Source organism: Channa argus, chromosome 4 (assembly GCF_033026475.1).
Source record: "Channa argus isolate prfri chromosome 4, Channa argus male v1.0, whole genome shotgun sequence".
Classification (NCBI taxonomy): domain Eukaryota; kingdom Metazoa; phylum Chordata; class Actinopteri; order Anabantiformes; family Channidae; genus Channa; species Channa argus.
This window is the reverse complement of record NC_090200.1, coordinates 16,142,323-16,162,072: the sequence shown is the minus strand read 5'-3', so window position 1 is coordinate 16,162,072 and position 19,750 is coordinate 16,142,323. Positions and strand designations below refer to the sequence as shown.

General features: G+C 39.5%; 3 protein-coding genes across 4 annotated transcripts; 2 read left to right on the top strand and 1 right to left on the bottom strand.

Moving 5' to 3' along the window:
• Positions 1-666: 666 nt before the first annotated feature.
• On the top strand, positions 667-7,651 carry adm2b (adrenomedullin 2b). Its single transcript, XM_067502875.1, has 2 exons — positions 667-1,043; positions 4,570-7,651. Exons 1-2 carry the CDS (start codon positions 940-942, stop codon positions 4,976-4,978), a joined length of 513 nt encoding a protein of 170 aa, XP_067358976.1. The 5' UTR covers positions 667-939; the 3' UTR covers positions 4,979-7,651.
• A 1,313-nt stretch (positions 7,652-8,964) lies between these two features.
• miox (myo-inositol oxygenase) lies at positions 8,965-12,732 on the top strand. 2 transcript variants are annotated; one of them, XM_067500351.1, is made up of 10 exons: positions 8,965-9,120; positions 9,245-9,325; positions 10,101-10,181; positions 10,853-11,015; positions 11,104-11,171; positions 11,383-11,492; positions 11,803-11,870; positions 11,959-12,008; positions 12,166-12,278; positions 12,360-12,732. In XM_067500351.1, the coding sequence occupies exons 1-10, from the start codon at positions 9,103-9,105 to the stop codon at positions 12,466-12,468; spliced, it is 861 nt and encodes a 286-aa protein (XP_067356452.1). In that variant the 5' UTR covers positions 8,965-9,102; the 3' UTR covers positions 12,469-12,732. The 2 variants fall into 2 exon arrangements, with proteins under 2 accessions (XP_067356452.1, XP_067356453.1); XM_067500352.1 differs by lacking the exon at positions 9,245-9,325 and having other exon boundaries at positions 8,977-9,120.
• A 63-nt stretch (positions 12,733-12,795) lies between these two features.
• On the bottom strand, positions 12,796-19,310 carry lmf2a (lipase maturation factor 2a). The gene is made up of 14 exons (XM_067500350.1): positions 19,115-19,310; positions 17,871-18,124; positions 17,756-17,784; positions 17,392-17,585; positions 16,994-17,172; positions 16,595-16,733; positions 16,218-16,346; positions 16,026-16,131; positions 15,779-15,875; positions 15,418-15,600; positions 15,050-15,218; positions 14,620-14,731; positions 13,686-13,794; positions 12,796-13,563 (listed from the first exon to the last, which is right to left on the bottom strand). Exons 1-14 carry the CDS (start codon positions 19,206-19,208, stop codon positions 13,141-13,143), a joined length of 2,217 nt encoding a protein of 738 aa, XP_067356451.1. The 5' UTR covers positions 19,209-19,310; the 3' UTR covers positions 12,796-13,140.
• Between the last annotated feature and the right edge of the window lie 440 nt (positions 19,311-19,750).

Below are 19,750 nucleotides of genomic sequence, written 5' to 3'. Positions count from 1 at the left end.
TACTGATGGATAATTGTATTTAACAATTTCTAATTGATTGTCTACAATGACCTTCACACCCAGGTCTCACTCACCTGCAGGGTTTCATTTTAGGGTTTCGTGGCTTTTTTAAAATTGTATTTTAATGCAGGTGTTTATATCTGTCTTTTTTTTATTATCAACATTTAAATTTTTTTCTTTACGCACATTTATGATATACTGTTTTTTAACAAAAACGTACAAGCACAAATCGCAAAGAAAAAAATATCAAATGAAGACTAACGCAGCAACTATAAAAATGTGCAAGTTTGGTCATGAAATAGCCTATAGATCAATAATAGCTTGTAATAAAGTCGCGCTATACGATTGGATATATGGATATATCCCCGTCGCTTTTTATATGAAGTTTAAATAGGTCAGTCTCAGTCTGTACACAAATGGAACCTGAAAGTCAATCCAATAATAACAGCTGTTAAGACAGGAGTAGGCTACTTTACCTCTATAACCGCTATTATATGGCGGCCCGAGGTTTAATTAGGTTGAGGGGTTCATTAGAGGTAAGGTTGTTGAGTAGGGCACGCATTAAGTCTTCCTCCCTTCCTCCTCCTTCTTCTCCTCCTCTTCCTCCTCCCTCAATCAAGCTTTATAAATGCTCCGGCTGCCCCCAGTGCGATCCCCAATAAACTTCTGTGTTTTCAGGTCTTTTTCCAGCGGATTTCCTCACTGGAGGTGAGAAGGCCTGCGCGCAGAGGATGCAGCAGCTCACCGGGAGGATGCTGCCAGTGTCACTCATTTATACGGGACTATTTAGCTCACTCTGAGGCAGTTGGAACAAGATTTTTTATTTATCTTCGAGATCGTTCTTATCATTTCATTTAAAAAAAATTATAGGTATATTCATATTATTCTGTTCCTCTGAGCTCCGCCTCTCTCCGGACAGTGCGTCTCCACTGCGCCGCCATGTGTGCACTCCTGCCCGCTCGGCTGTGCCTGTTACTCGGCCTCCTGCCTCTGGAGATTCAGTCTCGGACTTTGAGTCTGCAGAGCCTCACGCCCAGACACAGGTACAGCTGCCTCACTCAACAGTTAGAAACTACAGTGCGTCCTTTGTACAGTAAGTCAGATTATGTCACTCAGCAGTGAATAATAGTAACTGTAACGCACATTAGACCGATTTATCCCACAGTGCTCGGCTATCACAACTCCATTCAAAATGTCCTTTATACTTGTTTAAATACATTTTCATGTTCTTGTTTGCATTTTATCATTTAATATTAAATTCAAAAGTGTAATTCAATACAATGTGAAGCAGGTTTTATGTAACAGAAAATCAAGTAAATTTTATCTAAAGAAGCTTAAACTCAATCAAACTGTAAAATCTTTATTTTACAACATAATTGATAAGTGAACCCAAAACCAATTACAAATAATTCTGATCATGAATCGGAATGTGACCATTCACTGTTTTTTTCTCTCTGCCTTTCTCTCTGTTTTTTGTTTTTTTTTGTTTTATATCATTAACAGATTAGCTTTATGTTGAGGACTTTAGACTAAACAAAACAAGCCCCCTGAAGATGTAACCTTGGACTCCCAAACCAAGTGATAGGCATTTAGATTAAATTGTTGCTAAATTAATTAGACATTAAACATTAAAGGTCTGTATCTTGCATTCTGGCAGTCATTAATGTGAGAAAATGGTCGATAATTCCTCTCAGCACCAAGAGGTGAGACAGAGGTGAGGGTGATTTAGTAGGATTTGGGACAAGGATACAGGATCGTACCGAGGGGCCTAGCAGCAAACAAGCCACTGACTGAGTAAGGTAGACTACAACAACACACAAACACACACTCTGCAGGCAGCAGCCTTATGATGTGAAACTAGAAATAATTTTCACATGCAGAGCCAAGCATCATCAGTTTAACCTCTGTTAGCCTCTTGAGCTGAAGAACTTCTTTAATGTGTTGTCTTAAAACATAAATAATTACTGTGGCAGACTTTGGTTACTGTTTAATTTTTTTGCCCCCACCCCCTCAAATGAGCTATCTAAAAGTAAATTTGCAGTTGCATTTATTTTTAAATAATAAAAAAGTACGTTTACAAAGATTTTAGAAGCAAAAAAATTACTGGCAAAGAACAGAGAGGACATAGGAGCTCAGTGTGATTCAGGACGGATGGGTGTAACATAATACTGCCATTGGCACTTAACAAAATGAAAGGAAAATGAAGAGAGGCAAGAAACTAAATTTAAGGATCTTGTTGTAAGTAAGGAGAAGAAATAGAACAAAAGGACGAGGGAAATGCTAAGTTAGCCCAGTGGGGATCTGATGGGACAAAACGTTTTTTGCACAAAAGTAATTTTGAGGAGTTACAGGAAGGAAAGTGTGTGTGTGTGTGTGTGTGTCTGTGTGTGTGTGTGTGTGTTCTGTTCCCCTGTGAAGAACCCCATGCTGTGCTCTAACATGGGAGGAATGTTAGAGAAGCTACTTTTACTCTCACCCACAAAACAAACACACACAAACACACACATACAAAAAAATCTACTGCTACAAAAAGATAAATCACATAACATATATTAACATATAAATGTCACCTCTGGCATATAATCACACCATGTCATTTGCAACTATCTGTGCTGTGTCTCTATCAGTATTTGGGCAATTTCACGAATAAGAGATTAACAAACAGATCCACTGGGCAAATAAAGCTGGCCTTACAGCTGACATCACTATCATTATCATCATCATCATCATCATCATCACCTGCAATGTTGTTACTGGAAAGCACACTGTCAACACATTTTGTGCTTTGAAATGTGCCATATAAATATATTATAATCATTATGTGACAATAAAATGATCAGCCAACTCTGTATTTCCTCAAGTAACACACAGGGAGTGGGTGCATGAATAAATTAATGAATGAGGCAACCACGGCTCAGGAGATAAATTGGTCATCTACCAGTTGTGGTGTTGATGGTCTGATCCCCAGTTCTTCCTGTTCATATATGTCAAAGTGTCCTTGGGCAATGCATTGAACCCCAAGATGCTCCCAGTGGGTCAGGTCTGCATTTGCACTGCAGCTCTGTTGCCTTCTTTGTGTGAGTGTGTATAAATGAGGGAATGAGAAGCCAATTTTTTAAATGCTTTGGGTACTAATAAGGTAGAAAAGAATTATATAAGTACAGACCATTAACCACAAATTAATGTGTATGTGCGCGTCTATGTTTTGTATGCGTTGGCTGTGACAGCCTAAGGTGTCCCGCCAGGAGAGTGATCAGAATACCAGTGAGGATTAGCTAAAGGATAAAGATCATATGGTATTCTGGTCCACTTTTCAGACCAAACAAACCCTCCATCTATACTGTACCTCTCTATATATTCTCTGTTTATATACTTAAAGAGATAGAGAGAAAGAGAGTGAGATTAATATATAAAACCCTAATTATGCTTCTTTTTCCTGTTACCTTTCCTGATATGAATACAAAGTATTGCATTTTTGACTTGTTATATGGTCAAGCTGTTCTGCTCTCTGTAGCCATTGAACTTTTGCATGCTGAACTTTGAACAGGGATAAATGGAAAAGAATAACGTTATTGTCAAACTGTGAAAAAAGGCTAGACAGCAGGGAGGTGAGAAAGAAAGTACTTGAAAAACACTCAGGAAGAGCAGTAGTAGAAGTAGTTAGTATAGAAGCCACTTACCAAAAACCACATTGTGCTCTGTGGTTCTTTCCGTCTGTTTCTGCCCCTCCTGTTGTAAGATTTGTCTGGCAGATCTTGTTGTTCATCAATTGGAAATATTAAAATTTTATAAATTATCCTCATTGAGGATGTTGATCCTCAAATATCAACAGCTGTTGACCACTTTGATCCATGTACATACAGAATTTATGTTTAAACTATCAAAATAGTCAATGATTACCTGTGACACATGCAAAACTCTCCTCATTCTGTAATTGTGATATGAGTAAGCACTGCATTCAATGAAAACACAAAATTTCTCTATATCATTTAAACCATTATATAAAAAATATGTACTAAACATATTTAAAAATCCCTAAATCATAATAGATTAATTCACCAATGAATGAGCTTATTTTGCTGGATTGTATGATCAGAAGTTAATAAAGATGTCTTGTGGCTTGAGCTTTCTGCAGATTTGTCTATTCCAAGATAAGCACTAAGTAAAGATTACACTAACACAAGACACACACCTCTCAGTTACAGAGATACAGTTGATGTGGTGCAGTTGGAGTCCCACTTGTACAGCAGGCTTCCTTTACCTATCTCTCCTTGTTTCTTTCCTTATCAGCTTCTCTTTCCACACACACTTGCTCTGTTTTCCACTGACTGAGTGCAGTGGAAGTTCCTGAAGTACAAGCCTCAACCCTACAAACTCTAACCTTTAATGCCTCACAGGAACGCATTTCAAGGGGTTGTACGGATCCAGTTTCAAGCTGTCCAAGAACACCCAGCATCATATTAGAATGGGCTGTGTGTGTGTGTCTGTGTGTGTGTGTGTGCGTGTGTGTGAGATACTGCATTTGCATTGTATCTAAAAATGTTATCTCTCCTCCTCTGCGTCTCTCAGGTTGAGTTTACCAAGAACCTCAAAAATCCCAACGCCTTCTTACACCACCATCATGCCTACTATGTCTGATCTCACTGTTGCTGTTGACAACCACAACACTCAGGGAGACAGACATATCATCTGGAGGGCCCTGCTGCACAATGAACCCCCACCAAGACTGGCCGACCCATTGTTAGAGCAAAGCAACAGTTTGTTAGAGGAAGCGCCACTTTGGCAGCGTGGGCCAAGGGGTCGTCGTCATGCCAACAACGGTGGTGGTAGGGGCCATGGCCACCTGATGAGGGTGGGGTGTGTCCTGGGCACCTGCCAGGTTCAGAACCTCAGCCATCGTCTCTACCAACTGATGGGACAGAGTGGGAGGGAAAACTCCTCCCCTATTAATCCTCGCAGTCCTCACAGCTACGGCTAGGACCACACCCCAAATCCTGCAGTACGTCTTTATCCACAAACACTGGACGTTACCTAGGTCTTTTGTTGCCTCAGTGACAATAAATTATCCTTAAAATAAGCATAAAGTATAAATCTGGCTTAATACAACTTGGGTCTTTATTTGTGGTTGACTATCATTCTCACTGTAATAGTAAATGGATCTGATCTGGTAATGTGCTAAAAACACAGGCAGTCAGACATTCATGCACGCATTCAGAAAGTAATCTGTCTCAGCTGTTCTAATGTTGGAACATGAACCTTCGGCCTAGTCTGAGATCCTGGGCACTGTGGAGTTGCTTTTCATTGAGGATATCTTTGTACTTTACTCATTTGGCTTTTCCTAAACCTTCAGCAGTCTCCCAGTCCCTGCTGCTGAAAAACACCCGCACAGCATGATGCTGCCACCACCATGCTTCACTATAGAGAGGGTATTGGGCAGCTGATTAGTTGCGCCCGGCTTCCTCCAGACATATCATTTAGAAATGAGCCCAAATATTCAATCCTGGTGTCATCAGAACAGAAAATCTTCCTCACAGTGTGAGTGTCCCTCACATGCTTTTTTGTAAACTTCAAGTGGCCTTGCATGTCTTTGGACTGAGGGGAGGCTTTGGCCACTCTAGCCACTCTGCCAAAATGCCTAGAACGTAGGAGAGCTACATTAATGTTGTCTTTCTGAGATGTACACAGGATCTCTGGAGCTCAGTGAGAGTGACATTCGGGTTCTTGGTCACCTGACTTACTAAGGCCCTTCTCCCCCGATTGCTCAGTTTGGCTGGATGACAAGCTCTTGGAAGAGTCCCAGCTGTGCTAAACTTTTCTATTTGAAAAGCATGAAGGCCATAGTGCTCTTTGGAACCTGCAGTGCAGCAGAATTTCTTGTAGCCTTACCCGATCTTGTGTCTGAGTTCTGCAGGCAGTTCCTTTGACATTATGGCTTTTGCTCTGATACAGAATGCATTTTCAGCTTTGAGGCCTTCTATAGAGAGATATGTGCCTTTCCAAATTATGTCCAATCAATTTAATTTAACTTTAGACTCCAGTCAAGGTTTAGAAACATCTTAGCAACAATCAAGAGAAATGGGAGATACCTTAGTGTGTCCGAATACTTACGCCAATGTGATATTTTAGTTTTTTTTATTTTTAATAAATTTACAGAGCTGTCTAAAATTCAGTTTTCACTTTGTCAGTATAGGGGAACTGAGTGTAGATTAATGCGAAAAAAAGGAATTTGAATGATTGTAGTATCAGGCTGCAACATAACAAAATTGAAAAAGGTGAAGGGGGTCTAAAATTTTCTGAATGCACTGTAAATCTGGAGCTCCACCCACAGCCTCAGCTCAGTGTTCATTTGTCCAGTCTACAACTATCCTGTTGTAGTTTAGTCTTACCACTCTGATGGTATTATTAATAATAATAACCCAAATTATCATTGCACACACAGGTGTACAATGAAATTTAGTGGAGCAGGTCCCATCAATGCACTTTTAAATACAAGTAAAAAGTATCACATTAAGAAAAACACGCAGGTCACACACTCTTCAAGTAAAAATAGTACAAAAATAGATGAAAAGAGAGAAAGTCAATTCTCACACACGCATTGCACTTTAACAAGAGAGTTGCCTATTTAAAATCACTCAGTTTAAGAGTCTAACAGCCCATCAATAAAAACTGTTTCTTAGTTTTTTTGTGCAACTCCTGTACCTCCTGCCAGAGGGTAGAAGGTCTTATTATTGGCAGTGGGAGGCAGCCAGTCAAAAGGCTTTTAAAAGTCATTGTTCCTAATGTGCTCAACACCAGCTAGACATTGTAGAACATTTGTGAACTTTGTTTTTACAACCGGTTTCTACTGCTGCAAAGTGTCTAAAAACAGTTCTTGCAGGTTTAAAGAACCTTTTAATAGATGTTACATGTTACAAACCAGAATTTCTATTTTCCTTAACATGATCTAGTTTCATTGCAGCACTAAACATGAGTCCTTTAAAAGCACAGTTTTTGGCCACAGCTACCAACATACTGCAGTGAAACCAGAGTTTACCAGTGTTTTGGGCATTTATACAATAATCATTTAGGCTCTGTGTGTATGTATGTAAATGAGGAAAACTCTGAAGCCTCTGTCCAACACATCTACAGAAAACACAGAATAACCTCCTGTAACACTCGAATAACATGTTCCCCATAACTTTATCCGGAAAAATAACCACTAACCCTTATCCATCAGCTGTCTGTGTACATCATAACAGATGTGTTGTCTTTGAGTGAACCAGAGAGAAGAAGACTATACTGTAGAGAGCTTGTTACCTGTGAATTATATGTCTAAAGAGCATTATTTTAACTTTGTGCACTGTAATTTGTTAAGCTTCAATTAGTTTATTCAATTGTTCAATTGTAATTGTTATTCAAAGCTTCAAGTCTATGGCTTTTTGTTTTACAGGCTGAACATTGATAGGAATGCATGGAAGCACTTTATATGTCATTATATTCAGAATGACTTTTAAAAACGTATTATTTAACTTTACATTAATTAGAGTGTTTGGCTGTGTATATCCCACTAAATAAAATGAGAGCCCCTTCAATGTACAACCATCTGTGATACTTTCATTTAATATTTTGTGCTGGGAAATAAAATACAGAGTTCAACTTGACAATAAACACATTGTCTATTGTTGTCCGACGACATTACCAACGACATTGCCAACACTTCGTACAGATCCAGGTGTGTGATGCTAATAGTAGTTAACGTAGCAGAAGAGATATGTTAGCTACAGAAATCTGGTGAATTCACTTCTTTCTAACATATCACTCAATTGTTTTCATGGTCTGCAGTTTTATTCTACACTGACTTAACAGACTAGACTTGACTCACTTGAGGCGATTTATCAGATAGTATGCAGTTCAATCTACGTCCAAACTATGCCATGTAAACACTTTTACATTTGTATTATTTCACTTCTGTAAAGAAACTTTTTCAATTTTAAAATTAGTGTAAAGCCTCCTTTAACTTGATTTGTTAGCAAGGCTTTTAGGGTGGCCAATCAGATTCAAGGTCAGACCAAGCCTCCATCACCCCTAGACACAATGAATCAAACGAAAATAAAACTCTTAGAAAGTTTGGGAGCTTTTCAACTGTTGGAAAGTTTGGGAGCTTTTCAAACTTGTCTACCTTCCTTGGTGTCAAGCGTGAGAACAGGAAAGTAGTGTTAAACTGAACTCTCGAGTTCGACAGCATTATTTACTGGGACAGACAAACAGCAAAGTGACGCAGAGCGCTCAGCTGATTCAGATATTTGTCGCTGTGTGTACGTGCGTTTATTCTGGCCTCTTTAGACAGTGTGGCTCTGAGCCACAATCCAAAGGTAAATTCTCTCAAATCCTACACCAATCCACTAAATATTACATCACATTCTAACTAATGTTCATCGTATACTATGCATAAAAACAGATGAATATTAAAAATGTTGTCTCATTTGCAAACAAACGCACACACAGACACACACCCAAACTGTCACAAGTCTGTGAGAGGGAACCCTGGTAGTCTCCTAGTACTGGTGTCAAAGAGGGCATTTGGAAGCAATAAAAAACTGTGAGCACTATGTCAACAGAGGCTTGTGACACCCGAGACAATTTAATACTGAGAAATCGCTGATCAGATTGTGTTTATCGATTATTTGAAAAGATTCATAGCTTCAAAATTTTATTGTAAGCATGAAAGTGGAACTGCTTTAATTTTATTTGTGTGTGATTTTATTTGTATGTATAGTATTACATATGTGCACCTACTTACTGTACTGTATAAAATAAGTATGCAGGTGAGAAAAAGACAGGTAGATTTGTATAAAAATGTAGAACTACAGAGTCATTCTGTGTCAGTGCAGTGAGTAACCTATCGAAAACTCTTCCTGGCATTGCAACAAACAAACGCACAGGTACATGGGGCCAAAGTTCAACACAGTGGACCCAATCAGGGCAGGTTTGGTTAAAATGTGACTGGACATACGTTTGCAAACGTTGAAATGTGCAGGATATATATGGGCAGAGACTTGAGCAGCCAACCTAGAAGACCATCACATCACAACACAGCAGCTGCGAAGACTTTATCGTTTAGCCATGAGGGTCATCAACATTGTATGTGTGCCTTCGTTATATCTCAAAATCAAACGTTTAGTTGTGTCTGTTTTATTTACTTGAATATTGTGAGATTGTGTAAAGGCTGAAAAAGTTGTCGGTGTGTCTGCTGTTTGTAATGCAGGGCCCAGATCTATCTCTGGCGTATCGGCCAAATTTGGAGAAGAATAATGTCAAAGAGAAGAAAGACTATAGAAACTTTGAGGTGAGAAGGTTTAGCGTATGTGGACTGAACACTTGAACTTGTTCATGACATCCTTAATGTATATTTTCTTTATACAAAATACCTTTAAACGTAAATTCCTTGTTTTTATACTTGAGCAATAAATGTGACTGTATTTTGTTTATTGCTCTGCTCGATTATGGTACAGTCAGCACATTTATTCTAATTATGCAGACACACTGGGCTCATATGTAATTTCTAATATCAAATTTACAAATGCTTTAGGGCTGAACTGAACTCTCACCTTTTGAACAGACACAAGACAAAAAAATTGAGCTTTTGAAAAAAATTTCAAGTTGAGCTGATTATTTCTCTCCATCAGTCCCAGTCACAATTAGGGCAAATTATTGCCAGTGATGGCTGATTTGTTTTTTTTACAATTGAAACAGGGAAACCTCTGTAGTTATTGTCCCGTCAATGTCGTATTAAACTCCTCATCACACATTACTCTCTAAGATGCAGTGTGTCATCAATAAACGTATTAATTTAAGTGGCCGGCTTTGTCACCTTAGCCTGGTGGGCTTCACTTTACCTTACTGCCTGCACTGATTGATACTCTTTTTTTCAGTATTATGGTGTCATTTATTTTCACACTGCTGAATCTTGCAGAAGCATTGCATTTATGACTAAGTAAGGAAAGATACTGTTGAAGAAAGCTGACACTGTCATGTTTTGCCATGCAAAATGTATTTGTGCCATAAATTACGTTACATGGGGTTTCAAAACCAATGTCTTTTCATTTTTTGGTGTTTTTCAGACTGGAAGCCTGATTGATCGAGTCTTCAGCACATATAAGCTGATGCACAGCAACCAGACCCTGGAGTTTGTAAAGCAAAAGGTTAGTAAGATTTACAACAAAAAAAAGAAAAAAAGAAAGTGCATGTAAGTTTTATAAATGTTTACAAATTTGTCAAAATCAGTCTATAAATCTGCTTACAGTAATCTGTGTGTTACGTCTCATCAATGATGCCACTTATTTTCTTTGTACAGTCTGAGATGACCAACACAATCAGGTCAGACTGAGTAAACAAATGTCATCCGGTTCTCCAAAGAAAAAGCCAAAAGACAAAAATCAATAGATGTCCTCTCTGAACTAAACATTGTTTGATTACCCCAATTTCATTTCTTCCAAAGGTTACGAGGAGACGTTTGCCCAAATTAATGTATTGGACATGATCTTGGTCAACTCCCCTGGTGCCGTTTCCAGGCCTTTATGGGATACTAACAGATCTTGTTAATATTGAAAGAAAGTGTGCCCTTTTGGTGTAGCATAACAGGCTGAAAGCTCTTTCTATTTCTGCTCATTGGGTGCTGGATAGTCGCACGAAACACACAGCAGATGGGCCTCATCTTATTAAACATGAAGCGGTTTTATATTTTATAGCAGAAAATCTGATCCCTCTACTCCCTGATAATTAAATATTTTCTCGCTGCTTTCAAGGATGCTTAGAGGACAGTGAGACTAAAAATGAAAACCTCAGTAACACAGTGACTCTCACCTTCCTGCAGCATGCTGAATGGTGCAGCTGCAACCACACTAAGATGGGTATGATGGATGCCATCATGTCTCTAGACCAGCTGGTGGATGAGTCTGATCCTGATGTAGACTTCCCCAACTCCTTCCATGCCTTTCAGACTGCTGAGGGCATCCGCCAAGCACACCCAGATAAAGGTAACAACGCGGCGAGACAGACAAAAAGATTGTAGCACCTTCTGTAAATCAGGTCTGTTAAATAACTTCATTCACTGCTGTGCTCCAGACTGGTTCCACCTCGTAGGTTTGATCCATGACGTTGGGAAGATCATGGCTCTTTGGGAAGAACCCCAGGTAAGAGATTTGCTGGAGGCCCGATTTCTAGCAATATGAATTCAATTTCTTACCTTAGTGCCACATTTAGATTTTTTTTGTTTTTATGACCTCCCCTACATCTTTGTCTCTTGAAATGAGAAACATTTTTACACTGTATATAAGGAGAACTACAGTTCATTCTAATGGCAATCTCAAATAACTGTCGGTGCTGGACTGGTGTACTCTACAGTGGGCTGTGGTGGGCGACACTTTCCCCGTGGGTTGCAAGTTTCAAAACTCAATTGTGTTTAGAGACAACACCTTCATGGATAACCCAGACAACAAAAATCAAAGCTACAAGTTGGTATTTTCATTTTGCATTGTCACAGGCTATAAATCAAGCTTTGAATTTGTTGGTTAACTTGGTTGATATAAAAAAGTCTTGAAAAGCCTGCTAGTCACTTCATTAATTGTGAGGAAATATAGCATAATATTTTATATGTGCATTTTATATTCTGCCAGTTTTAATGACTGGACCAAAATACAATATCTTAACCTGTAAAAGTCTTTATAACTATATAATATATTAACATATACAGTAGGCTAGTTGTATGTTGTACATGAAAGTTTAGAGTCGTACCTAATTTTTTTTTTTTTTTTTTTACTTTAGTACCGAATATGGAATATATCAACCAAACTGTGGGCTTGACAATGTCTTCATGTCGTGGGGCCATGATGGTAAGACATGTTATTACATCATAGACACAACCTGCCATGGATGTGCCTGTTTACTCATAACTGCAAATGTCCTCATTTTTATCCTCAGAGTATCTCTACAGAGTTATGAGGTTTAACAACTGCTCTATCCCAGAGGAAGTGAGTAAATCATTACAAGGTTATTAAATGTATGCTTTAGGAAATGAAAATCAAAGGTTGCACACAAAAGGAAATGAAGGTTGTTATGGTTTTTTCCTCATTATGTGTGTTTATACGCTCAATTAAACATGTGCTCCTTTCCTGTCTCTCTCTTCAGGGCTTGTACATGATTCGCTTCCATTCATTCTACCCCTGGCACTCTCATGGAGACTACATGCATCTGTGCAGTAAGAAAGACCAGCACATGCTACCCTGGGTGCAAGAGTTCAAGTAAGAGCCATCCTCTTCTATGTGCATACTTATCCTACCCGCTGCTTTGACCTGCAGTTGCATTTCCCATCCTCTCCACAGTAAATTCGACCTCTACACAAAGACGACCGATCTGCCCGACATCGATAAGCTGAAGCCATACTACCAGTCTCTGATTGACAAGTACTGCCCTGGAGTAATTAAGTGGTAAACCGCAACAAATATTTCAACAGTAACACCATGTTGTCAGAAAATCCATTCATAGAGGATGATATTCCCTCATCAGAATGACTTAATTTAGCAGAACCTTTTAACCACCTGCACACACACATTACTTTTCTCTGTTCTTGAGTTTCAAACTTACCAGAATATATCCTGTGTATCGTATTTTGTGCGGTGACATCCCGTTTCTCTTTTGTACATTGATTCAAGTTGTAAAAAATATTTTAAATAAAATTACAATATTTGTATTTTATTTTCATTTAATAATATAAAACTTTTTTTTTTTTTAAGTTTTACAATGTTTTGTGTTTTTTCTAATACTGACAAAAATAAAAGATGGAAAAAAAAGTGCAGTGGCAAGTAACTAAGGATAATAACTCTTTGCATGAGCAAAAAACAACTAGTCTGACCGTTTTAATCCTTGATTTCACTTTCATGGTTAAAGGTTGGAACCAAAAATAGTGGTTTACTGATACACTGCATTTCAGTAAAGTAAACATAAAAGAAGGCGTGATCTTCTATAACTGGGTGACGAGGAAATACAAATATATAAACAAAATATTTTCTTTGGTCATTTTAAAAACATTTCATGAAGGCAGGTGGTGATAAGAGTCTACAAGATTATCTGCATCTTTAACAATTCATTCTTGTTTAGAAGATTTCATCTTTTTTTCCCCCCCTTTCTTTGTCCTCTTGCTGCATCTTCCTCTTCATCACTGCTGACAGTGTCATTCCCCTTTTCTTCCTCCTCCTCCTCCATTTCACCTTCACTGTTCTCTCCAACGTCCTCCTCCTCCTCCTCCTCCGACACTTGTGGTTGTTCTGACTTTTTAGGGTTGTCTGAGGAGCCATTAGGTACACTTTCTGCGTGATCACTTACAGTCGCGGCAGCCTTATGACTAACTGGGGCCCTTTCAGTGTGTTTGTTCCTGTTTCGCAATCCCTGAAGGAGACAGAAAGTGGTGCCGCATGCAATGAGGGTCCAGATTAGTGTGGGTGCTGGAACACCTCGGACTTGAGAGCGCACCCACCGGACTGCCTGAGCAACAGCAGTGTTGGACATACGGCGTGGTGGCAATTTGTCCTACAGAAAAATCAAGAGCAGTATTAATCCATACTGAATTCTGAAAGTCACACGCATTTGTTTCCTGTGTTTTAAACAAAAAAAAAAGGTTAAAAAATATTACATTTCTTCTTTAAATTTACCTTTAGTCCATATTGATTAAGCATGCTCTCCAGGAAAGTGTTGCCCAGGTGCACACTGGGATAGAACTCCTCATCATAGACCCTCCTCCACCATCGCTGTGGGTATGAGCTGCCAACAAACACCAGCCAAATAATAAATATCATCTTAGTTAATTAAGTAAAATCTTGGTTTTAAGTTCAAAGGACACACACACACACACACACACACACACACACACACACACACACACACACACACACACACACACACACACACACACACACACACACACACACACACACACACACACACACACACACACACACACACACACACACACACACACACACACACACACACACACACACACACACACACACACACACACACACACACACACACACACACACGGTGTGATTCAGCACTGATGGGTGTAATGTAATACTGCCACTGGCACTTAACAAAATGAAAGGGAAATAAAAGAAAAGAGGGAAGAATCTAAGTTGCTGTTGTCCCTGTCACTTTAAGGATCTTGTTGTAATTTAGAAAAAAGAAATAGTATTTCCTTCCACTTTCGTTCTAAGTTGATACAATGGGGATCGGATGGGATAGAATGTTTTCTTTGCACAGAAGTAGTTTTGCAGAGTTACGTTTGTATGTGTGTGTTTGTATGTATGTGTGGTGGCTAAAAGCAAATTAAGTTAATTTTTTTTAAAACCACAGTGAAACATTACATCTTTGTAAAGGAAAATTTTATACTAGCATTTGGACTTACACACCCTTCATTTCTAGCAGTTACAAGTAGTAGCAGCAATGCTAGAAAATTGATTAAAATTTCACAGTAATATTTGAAATTATGTCAACTTGTTATCACTTAGTTATCTGAAAGTTAAGAATAATCAGATTTATTCAGTGTATGTAGTTGAGAAAGTAGGAGAATGAGAGACCACTGACCCATCAGCCTTTGGTTCATTAAACCAGTATTTATAACGGTGAGCTCGGAGGTAGGCAGGGGGTTGCTGTTGGAATGGATACTGAGAAACATCTGTCTGGATCAGTTCTATCACTGCAGGACACAAAACAAAGCTTTCAGAAATGTACAAGTAAAAAGAAAAAAAACCCTCATTTCTTTTGATGGTTATATCTTGCTATGTGTTCAATGAGCTTGAACCTTTCAGTATTTGCAGCCGTTTTGTACCAAGATTGTTTTGCAGTTTTATACAATAACACTGCAGTCGGAAAATCTTCGTCGATATTTCAAAAATCTAGAATCACATTTTATCAAAACCAATGCAGCAATGTCACAGTAACCTTTGTAGGCAAGCTGACGAAACACAAGATCCACAGATTACAGATTAGAAATTGTAACACTGAGGTTGCATACCATCTCTCTTTCCTTGCAGAAGTCTGTATATGAGGCTTGTGAACCATGGGGCCTGTGTATGAGTGCCGAGGGCAGCAAACCACATTTGGCAGTCCAACCTGGGCTGGTGGGGAGTCACCACAGGGGGAGATGCACTTCGGTTCCCCGGTTTATACATAAACTCAATTTCCTACAGGAAAAAGAAACACACTAATTTAAGTAACTACAGTGTAGCAGGACAGAGAGACTGAACAATTGTAAATTATGAAATTGTTTAGTACTTCCTCTATGCTATTAATGTTCAGTTGCACATTCTATACAGTGATTAATGACCAGTGCTGTCCTGTGATTACTGTTACACCACTGTTCATAAAAATATTTTCTCTCACCGTCCACGTGACTCCATCATTGCTTCCCTCGATGACAACTTCTGGCCGCCCACCAACGCCTGTCATCCTTCTAAAGAGGCCATATGAGTTAACCAGCTGGTAGCGATCTACCAGGTCATAGGCCTGTCGCACTCCGGGCCACAGCCTGGCATGAGAGTCAGATTCTATATAAGTGAATGGCACCTGGAACAGAAATTGTGGCAACAAGAAAAAAGGAGAGGCTACAATAAATAAATATGGTCGGTGTCATGGTGAATACCTACATTCCAATTTACATAAATATAAAAATTCTGAGTCAACATTTTATGTGGTTCAACTCCATGACAAAGCTTTAAAGTACAAATTTTCCAACAGCACCCACCAGACTAACGGTGAACATTGCAGCAGTGGCAGCAGCAAACACAGTCCACTGGACAGTTCCAAAAAACCTCTTCAGAAAACCAGAGACACATGCACACCTACAAAAACAAATCACATACTTTGTTTTACAAAAATGAAGAACACCATGTCTTGTCATGTCGAAAAAAGGTACAGCAAACTATGTAAATACTACAACAGATGACACAAACACGCCCACTCGCACACAATCACGCTGACAAGAATCCTACCTGAACATGGCTGTGACCATCTCCCAGGTGAGAGAAAGAACCCCAATCCAGATACATGGTATTGTGACAGTCTTCAGAAACTGGTTAAAATGGTGGTATGTAAATGCTGCAATGGCAGGAAATGTTCATACAAAGAATAATCTACAGAATGCAAAAAGAACTTTTTAAATACACACACAGACACATACACACCTGTCCTGGACAAGATGGCAAACTTTTTTGTATCCAGCTGCAGGTCAAAGCATATAATTGTTCCCACAATTATAAGAGACCAGATTGTCAGCTCCAGCAGGAAACAGAGCCACGAGTACAGCTTGGAGTCTGATCAGGGCAGACATTAAGACATACAGGCTTTTTTTCCCCACTTTAAAAAGGTTTTACAGTATCTTGATGCCAGGAGAAGACAACTATAAACCTATGTGACATCACTATAGTTAACAACTGTACTTAATAACATTTGTGTATCTGATATGCAATACCTGGAAATTACGCAATACATTTTTATGTTTTTGTTTACTTTAGATAAATCTGGTCAACAGTGCATAGTGTCTCATATTTGTTTATCATACCACTGTTGCTTGTGTTGTATGCCTTGCGCATCCAGAAGTGTACATGTTGATCATCCACCAGAGACAGACAAAGAATAATTGTCAGCAGGTTGAAAAAGTTGTAATTTCCAGTTAAAATGATGAGCACTTGCAGCAGCACCTATACAAGGGTGTGGGAAGAAAAAAAATATATATATATTTTCTATAAAATCCAGCAATTGGTTTTACTAGGCGCACCACTTTACAGGCAACACGGATAATTATAGACGTTACAGACATGTGAAATAGTGTAATAATTATTCACATTACAACACTAAATACTAGAGTACACACAGCTAATTAGGAAAGAAAGTCTTTGCATTTTAAAAGTTTTAATGACAAATAAAAAAGAGCATCTCAATCATCTCAATTTCTACCCACCTGCAAGTAAAAAGCTCCAAGTCGCAGCCTACGCAGTGGACTGAAGAACAGTAAAGCTACAGGGATCTCTATGACAAAGGTTCCCACCACACTCAGCTTCTGCCACCACACTGGCAATTGATGAGCAAACCAGGCCAGTGGAGTGGGGATACACTGAGTCTCATAATGATACGTCACAGCTGTTCAACACACAAACACACACACAGAGGAAAAAAAAGAAGGAATTGCACAGAAATGTAGTCTGTCAAGAATTAATATCAGTTAAAAAGCCTGAGATGTTTGAGTCAATAAACTGCAGGCTTCAGAAGTACAAATGGGACCATGTTGCATCCTACCTTACATCAAAAGACAGAATGAATGAGACACAAACTTCTCCATACAGAGAAACTCGCACATACCTGTAAGCCCCCACCACGTGGGACAACGTGATGTGAGTTTCACCACACCAGAGGCAAACATGAGCCTAAAGAGCAGCCAGCGGATCAGCCAGAAGGTCATACCATCATGCTCCCTGACCCGACGAGACCCCCCAATTAATGTCAGAGGAGCAACAAGGATGCATAAGAATCCCGTCTCTAGAAGTAGGTTGTCCCTGGACAACAATAAGTAGAAGATGTTACAGGAGACAAAAAGGTTAGAAGGAGATAAAGAGCCTTGTACGTTTAGATTGGCATCTACAGATAAACATTACTAAGTTATAACTGGGGCGTAGTGATAACATACACATGACAGTTGATTTATCACATTGTCTGTAACACTCACCACTGAAAGTAGAGGAATACCTGGCCCACCTGAAAAGGACAAAAGCGTGGAAGAGCATTACAACTGGAAATACTGTGACAGAAAAATAAGGTCACTGTTGTCGATACAACCTTACCTGGTACATGGATAGGTACAAAGCCCAGAGGCAGAAAAACACCACGCTGTCTCTGAGACACTCCACCAGCATGGCAGCGAGGCTCAGGGCAGCCCCTATGAGACACAGCAGCTCCATGGTGGTGTGGGTGTCCAAGCCGAGCCAGGGTCCAAACCACAGCAGGGTGGGAGACAACAGCAGCTGGTTCCCCAAGGGTATACCGGTGTATCGCAGCTGCCAGCGAGCAGGCAACAGCCCCTCATTACCATAGAGGCCTTGAAATAGACAAACATGGCAAACAACAATGTAAACAAAACTAACGTGTCTTTAGAAAGATGTTGAACTAATGGCAGAAAAGCTTCAGGACTCCAAGTTGCAGGAACCCTGCAAGGGAGATCAACCACTATATTCATAGTGGATCATATGTGATCCGATGTGAACATGACAGGACTGGTTGGGATCTGGTCACTATGCATGATTCACATCTTCTTCATAGTGTTACACCTTTGTGCACCATATGAGAGTATTTCTGTTGCCTCCATTTATTTTTCCTGGGTAAAAACAAAAAATACTTTTTATGTGTATTAGTACTACGGAGTGAATGTGTTTAACAAGGAGGAGCAGAAGAGAAACCCATTTGAATATATGTCACCATTTCATCATATTTGCTTGCAATTATTGCACCGAAATAGTAAATGCACTATTAAATTAGTTGCCCATTATTATTATTCTCTAAGCTGAAAAATTAATTGACTAATGCTGGGACTGGGAAGAAAACATATAATTCATTATTAAATACCAGCTATGCTCAAACACGATAATATGCAAGTTTAAATACTTTGTCTTTAAGTCGCATATGAATTGGAATACGCTGACTGAAATATACGCATCTTAAAATTAATTTGGCCCTGTAACTAAACAAACATGCGTTTCGGAGGATTTTTGGCGCATTTGCTGTCGTATTATCATAATAAAGCGCCCTCTTGTGTTTAAAAGGTTTGTGGGCGCTGTAGTAACGTTACTATTATGAGTGGCTCTTCTCAACAGTCTTTAGCAGCTTCTTACGTTTACCAGCAGCAGGGAAATGGGTCTGACTGCAGCCTACGGATACGTCCAAGAGGGTTTTCAGCCAAGTGTGCGCATGAAAAGTCAGTCGGTCAAGTTCACAGCTAACAGGCTAACACATCCCTGCGGTAGCTGAAGTTAACGAGTACGTGAAGCGAGCTAGCGATCAGTCGGGTGGCTAGCAGCACTCAGAGACTCACCAGGTATCTGCACGTACAGGGAAACAAACGCGATCAGGTAGACCACCGACATGCACCAGAGGAACATGCGCCGTGGCAAGACGATTTCGCCCATGTCTGAGCCGAGCTGCTGGTCGGGACGTCGGGGACAGCCGCCGTGTGTTCCGGTAGCAGGATGCGAAGCAGAAGGACCCAGGATTTAACGTAGCCGGGGGGACACGTAGCGTAGAGCGGTCGATGGTAATTCAGGCGCAAGGCCTCAAGATGCCGCTGCGCCTCGCTTTGGACGCTACATTTCATTATTCACGTCGCGTCGAAAGTATTAAAAACAATTACTCGATAGTATATTATACCTGACTATGCTGTCATCTCATTATTAGGATTGTTTAATAGTAATTAGTCAACGACCCGGTGGCTGTATGCACATTTAAGCGTTAGCTAGTTTCATACAGTAACGTTAGCTCTGGATGTCCGGGTGGATTAACGTTACCAGATTTCTTTTTTCTTTTAATATTGCATAACCTCACTGAGACTAAAAAACTTAGTGAAATGAAAAAAAAAAGGCATTTGAGGCAAGTGTCTCTTTGATGAAACTGTTATTAACTCAGACACTTTGTGATGGAATGAGCCTTTATTTATTTTAAATGGAACCATGGG